Source organism: Sarcophilus harrisii, chromosome 4 (assembly GCF_902635505.1).
Source record: "Sarcophilus harrisii chromosome 4, mSarHar1.11, whole genome shotgun sequence".
In the NCBI taxonomy this organism is placed as follows: Eukaryota; Metazoa; Chordata; class Mammalia; order Dasyuromorphia; family Dasyuridae; genus Sarcophilus; species Sarcophilus harrisii.
This window is the reverse complement of record NC_045429.1, coordinates 399,121,244-399,130,593: the sequence shown is the minus strand read 5'-3', so window position 1 is coordinate 399,130,593 and position 9,350 is coordinate 399,121,244. Positions and strand designations below refer to the sequence as shown.

Genomic DNA, 9,350 nt, shown 5'->3' with positions numbered 1-9,350 from the left:
ATGCTTTACTTTTGAAATTATATTTGATTTATTCTGTATATATTTTGTACGTTGTTGTTCCATGTTTCCCTTAATATTAGATTGTGGGGCTTCTTGAGAAATACTACTGTTTTTTATTTTCTTTTTATTCCCAAGACTTATCACAGTGCTTGATATATAAGATATGCTTTGGTAAATGCTTGCTGGAAGCTCCCTCTATTTTGTTGAATCTATTATTGGATACTTGAAAACTACCCAAAGTATAAATGTTTCTTATTTTAATTACATAAAGCAATTCAAATTCCAGGTTTTTTTTTTTTTCCTTTTTTCCTGCTAATTACTGTCATCTCATGGATCACCTTTTTTCAAAAATCTCCTGGTGCTTCCATTAGTTCTCTATGCATTTGGTAGTGATTTTAAAATATTTTGAAGGAATTCATAAATCTTCCTAATTTGCAGCAAAATCAAATAACCAAAATTGGTTTTTTACATTAGATATGACAGTGATATGACACAGGTATGACTTCAATAAGTCTTAGTAAATAAAAATCAGCTAATTCAGTTTCTTGATGTAACTGCAAAATTAATATAAACAAATAAAAATAAATGAATGCTTTAAAGCATGAAATGTGCACTTTCTAAAATAAAATCTATTTTGAATTGTGAAGGTACAACAAAAAAGGATGTTTTTGATGGAGGAAAATATTAAGTCAAAACTTCCTGCTTATAGTCTTAAATGTACTTATTTTTTTAAAGAAGTTTATTATATCACAGTTATCCAAACTACTCTGAAGGCCACTTTTTATCTCATTAGAGCCATGTAATACTTCTTAACATGTCACTATAAAAACGCATTATCAAAAAACCCAGATTCTTTTGAGAAATATCAAGGAAATAAAAAATGAACATTCCCAGTACACTTGTTAACTCATGCTTAATTCATGAGCAAACTACACCACAGTGCTGTCAGGTTGTGAATGTGGCATCAAGATAGTAAAAGACCTGAACAGAAAGCTACTGAATGCATCATAAACATCAGATCGCACAGATTGTAAATTCTGAGATACTATCTAGGTTCTCAGTTTAATTTAATGCCACAGAAGCTTCAGTAACGTCAACATCAAGACTTTCTGAGAAAGGCATATTTATTAATTGACATAATGAGGAAAGAAAAGACATTGATTTCCTTTGTCAATGTAAGAAGGCCCTAATATGATAAACAGAATTCTACTGATGGAACATCTATTTGGAACCAAAGCAAATGTTGGTATCATCTTCAGATAAAAGTGAAATTGTACAGTTTAGATAATTTTTTAGGAAAATTAAGACTATCCTTTTTGGTAATATTTCCCATTTCTGAGTTCACCCAAAAGATAGGCAATAATACTGAAATTTTGATAGCATTTTAAATACACTCTCAAACTTGATAAGCTTGATAACTCTGATATGTTGGTACTGATTGTTATAATCCTTAATTTCAGCTGAGGATCATGATATTACATAGTTAACACTCAACACAGAAGCCATCTACTACAAAAACCCCTGATCTTACACATAAGTGATATGAGGCTCATAGAAGTTTCAATGGTTATATCATAAATAGGTATCAGAAAAACTTGCAGATCTAGGTCTCATTTTACTCCAAATGCTGTGTTCATTTAGTAACAACATTCAGTCTCTCAAGCAATGCAGAAAAAAATTGTTCTACATCACACATAGATGACATCTGGAGCCAAAAGTATATTTCATCTGAGACACATGATGGTGCAGATAGGAACCATTCATCAAATTTCAGGCATTTCTTATTAAACTTTTTTTATTCAATGTAGTCTTTACAACCTATTCAAAATGTCACATCCCAATTATAGAATGCCTGAGAAAACAATTACCATATGCAAGTACTTAAAGACAAAAATTTTGGGATAAATGAATTAAAACTAAGCAATATATATGTATACCATGATCAAAATGCAGGTGAGAACCATGGAGTACCTGAGTTTTCAAATTATTGGCTTTCCAGATACAGTGACTGCATTTTGACCCAGTTATATTAAACGCAGCCCACCCCATGAAGAATGTCTTTGGTTGGTAGGCACTATATCACCAAAGGTTAGGCAAGTAGTCTTTAAGTATGTTCAAGGCTTATCTTCAGATATTTCTTCCAGATGAAGGTCGGTTTGAGTTGTAAGGAAGGACTCCCAAGTGGCAAGGCACTTTAAAAAAAGAAAACAAACAGAGGTTAGACAAACTCACTTTTCTTTAATATTGACAGAAACAATACTAGTTGATAAATTTCAAATTTCATTGTATTTCCCCATTTACTCATTTGAAAATCTTGCAATTATTTTCATTATTGCTTTTCCCTCCACATTCACTCAACCATTCTTCATTCATAATATTTCTTCCCACTTCCTAATCTCACTTTCTTAGTTCAGGCCCTCATTCTCTCTCCCTAGTATTTGAGAAAAAGCCTCTTATTCTTTTAAATCCTCTTATTTCTTCATGTCATATTAATCTTCTTAATGGTCAACTTTCTTCAAGTCATTAGCCTGTTTAAAAAAAAATCTTTAATGACTTCCCCCTGAGTCATTCATTATTGCAATGGATACAGTGTAGGACATTAGAAAATTTATAAGCTCTGGGACTCTGGGCAAGTCACTTAACCTTTGTTTACCTCAATCAAAAGTTTCCTCATCTTTACAATGGGGACAATAGTAGCATATGCCTCATAGGGTTGTTGTGAGAATCAAATGAGATAATATTTGAAAAGCTGGTAATAACACAGGACATTATAAATGTATATTACATTCTCCTCTGTCTAGGAAATAAAATCCCCACTCCTTAGCCTGGCATTCAAAAATTCCTATAATTTGAACTACAATCCATTGTGGGTCTTTTTTTTTTTTTTTTTTTTTTGCTCTATCTCATTCTTCTCTTTTGCACATGCCCTTTATAAGTTGGATTATTCAATATTCTGTTGAACACATTTCATTTGTACTATTTTCTCCTTTTTTACTACTACCAGCTAAAACCCTACCAACCTCATCCTGCTCCTCCAAATGGCTACCTTCTCCACTGAGTACTTCTTGATTTTTTTTTGTCCCTCTTTCTTGTATAAAGATTCAAATATGACAAAAATGGGAATGGTGATGTTGGAAGGATAGTTGAAAAGTGGACACATTAATGCATTGTTGGTAGAGTTCTGAATTGATACAACTATTCTAGAAAGCAGTTTAGAATTATGGAAATAAAACAACAAAAATATCCATACCTTTTGACCCATGGAATCTAGTACTAGGCATATAAACCAAAGAAGTTATTGATAAAATCTCTTTTATTCATCAAAACAATTATAGCAGCACTTTTTTATGACATTATTTAACTAGAAATAAGATAGATGTTCATTAATTGGGGAATGGCTAAAAAAGGTGTGGTATATCAATGTAACAGAATATTATGGTGCTGTAAGAAACAACAAATATGATGGATATTTGAATAGGAATAATTTGAACAGGAATAAGAAGCCTGAATATGAACTGATGTAAAATCAAGTAAGCAGAGCCAAAAATAGACAAAGGAGAAACATGGTCACAAAGAAAGGACATGAGAAAACATATATTCTACTTTCCTAATAGAGTAGACAGAGACAGAATATTAGAGATTAAGGCAGATAAAATTAATAAAATATCAAAACTGAGGAAAATCAGCTTATTCAAGGTCATAGTACCAGGCATATTTGATTCCATATAGAATGAGTTAGTGTTCATATTATATGTAATCAATTTTTTTTTCATTATTAATATTTCCTGTTACCAAGTAGGATTGCTAATCATAAGTGTAAGGACAAATATAACTTTAAAAATATACTCTATGTGCATTTTACATTCTATTGAAATTTTGTTGTAATGCTTTGATTTCTGATGGGTTTAAGAATATTTTAGCTAAAAGAAAAATTTATCAGTATTGCTTCAAAAGCAAGTTTTAAGAATAAAAATCAAAGTTCATGAGTGTTATTTAAATAGAAAGAGGCAGGAAAGTTCAGAGGAAAAGGATGAGATGGGTAACACTTAAAATTTATTTTATTCTAATTGCTTTCTTTGAGTATAATTCCTATGAAGTGTGTTGAATAAGTAAGAACGTGTCATCAGTATAAGATGTACACAATGCTTTACTTGGAGGACTTATTTAGAGATCTTATCTCCCAGCTAAGTCTGTTGTTTATAACTCTCTTGTGCTTGGAGATAATTTTAGTCAAATTCTGTTTTAAATGTGGTACCTAAATGTCATTTAGTAAATCCCATATTAATCCCTAGAAACATTCCACATGCAAATACTCCAACCCCAAACATTTCAGATTGTTTTGTGGTTTGAGATCCAGAAATATGAATATGAAGATTATGGAAATATATCAATTTTAGACAACTGAAATTTCAGAGATATAAAATTGGCAGTTTCTTAAAATCATATAATCAATCAGGTGAAAGCAATTTAATTAATTTTTAAATTCTTCCAGGCACAGTAGAGGATAATGCTGGATATAAAGTCAGGAAAATGTGAGTTCAAATCTAGCTCACACATTTATTAGCTAGATAATGCAGAATAAGCATTTAACCCAGTTCAATCTGTTTCTTCATTTATAAAATAGAGATCATAATAGTATCATCCTCCTAGGGTTTGTAAAATGATTTGTAAAGCAACCTAAAGTCTTATTATTAGCTATCATTATTTGGATATAGAAACATACAAATCAATACTTATTTAAAGGTTGCAACTCCATTATAGAAAATGTCCATTTACTAAAACAACATCAAAAATAATCTTACAGACTCAAATGAACATGTGACTTAGGGTCAATTGTTTGCTTGCTTTTTGGAATCACTTTCAAACTTTAAGTATTATATGTGTGTGTGTATATTTAAGTTTATATATGAATATTTTGTTGGTTGATTGAATGAAAGCTATCTAAGGAGAGAGACTGTTTTCTTTTTTGCTCCTGTATCCATCCTCAAAGCCTGGCACAAAATAGATTCTTAATGAATGCTTGTTAAATGACTGCTTTATTGATAAAGTGATGGTTTTTCTTTTGCATGCATATTCTGCATAGATACTGAGTTGATGACAGTGGATAAAGTAGAGGGAAACTGGCAGTAGTACAAACTTGGAAAGTATAACAAATAAATTTTCATAAAGCTTCAGCAAATATTAACTGTTTTGAAGATCTCAAATTAATATTTAGAATTCTGGTTTGAAAGTTTATTTTTTTAATTTTGTTTCCCCCATAAAGTAGCTATTAACTAACACACATTTTCTTTCTTTCTCTCTCTCTCTCTCTCTTTCTCTCTCTCTCTCTCTCTCTCTCTCTCTCTCTCTCTCTCTCTCTCTCTCTCTCTCTCTCTCTCTCTCTTTCACACACACACACACACACACACACACACACACACACACACACACACACATTTATTTGAGGGTTAGGGATAGCTAGATGTGCACCAGCCCTGAAGACAGGAGGACCCAAGTTCAAATCTGGCCTCAGAAACTTAACACTTCCTAGCTGTGTGACCCTGGGCAAGTCACTTAACCCCAATTGCCTCAGCAAAATAAATAAATAAGATAAAATATCAAATTATGCCTGCGTGAAATTTATTGGAAAAAAAATTGCCAATCCCAAAGAAAGCATTCAAGGATACTTTAGACTAAATGGTCTTGAAAGTCCCAACACAGTCTAATACTGAGATTTTTAGAAAGACAAGTTCACTCAAAGTCACATAACTAAATAAATAGGACTCAAATCCAGTTTTCCTGTCCCTAAATTCCATATTTTTCCCATTATATTATTCTCTTTAAGTGGGTTCTATCAATTTACCCTTTTGGTGTATTAAATCTCCAAGGCATTCACCTGTGACCACCAGATTAACTGCTTGGGTGCTCCATCTTACATATGAGAATACAAAGAGAGTTCATTATTCTACCCTACTCCCCAAGTCACTCATTCAGGTTCCACCACAACTCGGAGCCTCCCCCTATCATGTGTCCTAGACTGGTTGCTTCTCTTAGAAACCTGAGGGAGGGGACAGCTGGATGGCAGAGAAGAGTCAGGAGGACCTGAGTTCAGGCTGACCTCAGGCACTGGACATGCACTTGGTTGTGTGATCCTGGACAAGTCACTTAACCCCAATTGCCTCACCAAAAGAAGAAACCTGAGGGAATCAAGTAGTCTTGGTATCTTCTGAATAATTAGCTCTGGAATAGCCCAAGATAAAAGCAAGATGCTCCCAGAAATCCAGTCAAGTCTTGACTGCTTCAATCCTCTGGAAAATTCAAGTTTGGCTCAGGGAGGGAATGAGTCTCAGTACAAATACCTAACTTAGCCCAGGAGTCTCCAGCTCAATCTTCAAACTAGGGGAGCTCAAAGAGGCCAAAATGAATGTCATGAAAAGCTGATCTCTCCATAGGAGTCAAAGGTTATCCTATTTATCCATGACTTGTTAAGTATGGAACCTACTTTTAGCAAGATTTTGGTTGGGGTATTCACTTTGAATCACTTTCCTAGGAGTAGCAATTAAGTACTTAGGAACCTTTGTCCTATTTCTAGGCTCCCTAAATGTATGGTTTTAACAAGTACTGAAACAGCAAGCATTTATTAAATACCTCAAACATGACTATTAGATATTATTGCAACGAGGATACCAAATACAATAGCTCCTTCTCTCAAGAAGATGCATTTTATGGAACCTGGGGGAGAAGGAGAGATAAGTAATTGTGTGAAATCTGGGAAGTTCTTATAGTTGGTGGTAAAAAGAGAATATTTATTCTATAATCCTGGGCAAAGATCTCAAAATGTGACTTGTAATGTTATGTATAAGCAAGAGCAAATGAGGCAGTTTAGCTAGAATACAAAGTGCACAAAATGAAGTAATGTGTAATAAACTTGGAAGAGTAGGCTACAGTAGACTAAAAAGGATTTAAAAGCTGAACAGAGAAGCATAACATTGAATAGGTAATGTAGCTAACCTGAGCCTTGATGTTAAAAAGTTTTGGAGAAAAGAGGCTATAAAGCAATAAACAAAATGATCATATATGTCAAAGGTAGATTCAAATTCAGATCTTTTTCATTTTAAGCTCAGTGCCCTAGCCACTAAGCAATGTTATCTGAACATGTTATACACAGACAAAATAATACAAATTCAAGTACAATATATAAACACCTGTTACTCAAACATCTATCTCTTCAGTCACAGCTACACACAGGAAAGCAATTAACGACAGTGACATCATTCTTAAATTCCAAAGGGAAGAAGTATTAGAAGGGATTTGACATCAAAATCATTGGCACTTTTCTTCAGAAAATTAATTTAAAGCTATCTAATTTATGGATATATCAAGTTCAGATATATGCAAACCTCTGAAAAGAAAAAGAACCTTGCTCCATGTCTTTATCACCTCTCTTTGGCTTTTAGAGCCCTTACAACCTGGCTCTTTCCAACATTTCCAATTTTTTTTTTTTTTTTTTTACACTTTCCTATCAGGTGGACTCTATAATCCAAAAAACACTGGTCTTTGTGCTGTCCCTCAGTCTCCTGATTCTTTGTTTTTTAACTGGTTTTCCATCCATGTTTGGACTACTTTCCTTCCTCATTTCTGTCTCCTGGATTTCCTGGCTTTCTTCAAGACCCACTTCAAGGTCTCTGCCATCTTGTTTTTAGATCCTTCCCTCTGAGATTGCTTTCTATTTCCATCCATTTCTATTTCTTGCATATTTAATTACTTGTAAGCTGTCACCTTCATTAGAATGTGAGTATCTTAAGAGCAGGAATACTATATTTGTCTTTTTTTGAAATCTCAGTACTTAGTACAGTGCCTGGCACATAGCAAGCTCTAAAATAAATACTGCTTAATTGTTTGACTTCCTGAGTTTCAGTTTCCTTATCAGAAAAATAACAATAAGCTATTAAGTGCTTTCCAAGATCCTCTACAACTTTAAATCTTATGGTCAGTTACAATTCTGACAGTATTATTGTCTAGGCTGGCAAAAGAATTATATGATTTTTGCCCTTATTAGATGATGCTAGATATTGAGAAGCTTGGGAATCAGTTTTAGGCTTTTCACCTTAGTTGGTAAATTAAAGATTTATATGGAAAAGCATAAAAAATAATTTCTGGAATTTTCCTGTTAAGATTGTGCTAAATGTCACAGATTTTACTATAAATTGTCTTATTTAAAAAAAAAAAAAAAAAAAAAAAGCAAAACTAAGCAGGTCATGTTAAGTAATAAACACTGAAAATTTATAAATGGCCTAGAAAAGCCATGCTGGAGAAGCAAAGGAGATGCAAAGGAGACATGGTACATATATCAAAGATGGAAGAGATGGAGGGTCAATTCTGTCATTAACTAACCTGACACTCTGAGAAACTTCCTTCTGGAGGCATATTTCCTCTTCTCTTAAAAAAAAAAAAAAAAAAAAAAGGGTTTGGATTACTTGTCTTCCAAACTCCCTTCTAAGATGTCATGACTTTTTTGAATATTAACTTTATTCATCTAGGAGGACAAAAAGCCCAGAAATTTGTAAATTTGTTCCCTATGTTTGGAAAATTCTTTAAAATAGCAAATGATTACAAAGCCATATATTTTACAACCTGAGAGATTCTTGAGGCTACAGTCCAACCATACAACTTCATATTTCCCACACTACTTTGATTAAAGAGTCTAAAGTTTTGTGAATCATTGAACAGCACTGAACAACAGAATTATGCCATTAATACATATTTCTTATTCATTCTAAATTCCCCCATATAAAACATTTTAATGCTATTTTCATGTCTCAGTTTTTTTTTGTTTTTTTTTCCCAAATTCACAATTTCTCTTCTGATGCCTATCATGACATGGCAGTGGACTGAGTTCTCAAAGAATTACAAAAGTGTTATGGACCGGAACTTTGAACTTGAAACAAAGGATTCTTACAAGGTGCTAAGTCAGTGGAATTGATAGAGACAATAGTTATCTAATTTAGCATGGTTCAGTATGATTGATTTAATCCTACAAGGAGATATTATGGACCAGAACTTGAAATAAAGTAAGTACTAAGTGGAATTGAGGAGACAATGGTTAAATCTAGTTTAGCATTGATTTAATCCTACCACAAATAATGGTTTCCTAGAACATATATGGAAGAAGCTCTCGGGGCCAAAAAGAGACAAGCACACTAGAAGCTCTCAGAGGCTGAGACAGATTCATTCCACCACCCTTGCGATGGCTGCAGGTTAAAGCACAAACCTTTGGAGTCGGGGAGATTCAGAAGCCAGAGAAGGCAGGTGGGAGCTCAAGCTCTCGGAACCAAGGAGAGAGAGACAGGCCTCCAGAAAAACTAGCTGAG

General features: G+C 33.4%; 1 protein-coding gene across 4 annotated transcripts in view; it reads right to left on the bottom strand.

The window, feature by feature from the left end:
- Positions 1–716: 716 nt before the first annotated feature.
- The window catches only part of SNX7 (sorting nexin 7), a 128,488-nt gene continuing 119,854 nt past the window's right edge, over positions 717–9,350 (bottom strand). For 3 of the 4 annotated variants that reach the window (XM_031967126.1, XM_003769678.4, XM_031967127.1), the window contains one exon: positions 717–2,192. In XM_031967126.1, coding sequence (XP_031822986.1) covers positions 2,115–2,192 — 78 coding nt within the window. In that variant the 3' untranslated portion in view covers positions 717–2,114. Of the gene's footprint in view, positions 2,193–8,349; positions 8,419–9,350 lie in introns of those variants that run through there. The other variant, XM_031967125.1, reaches the window with a different exon arrangement.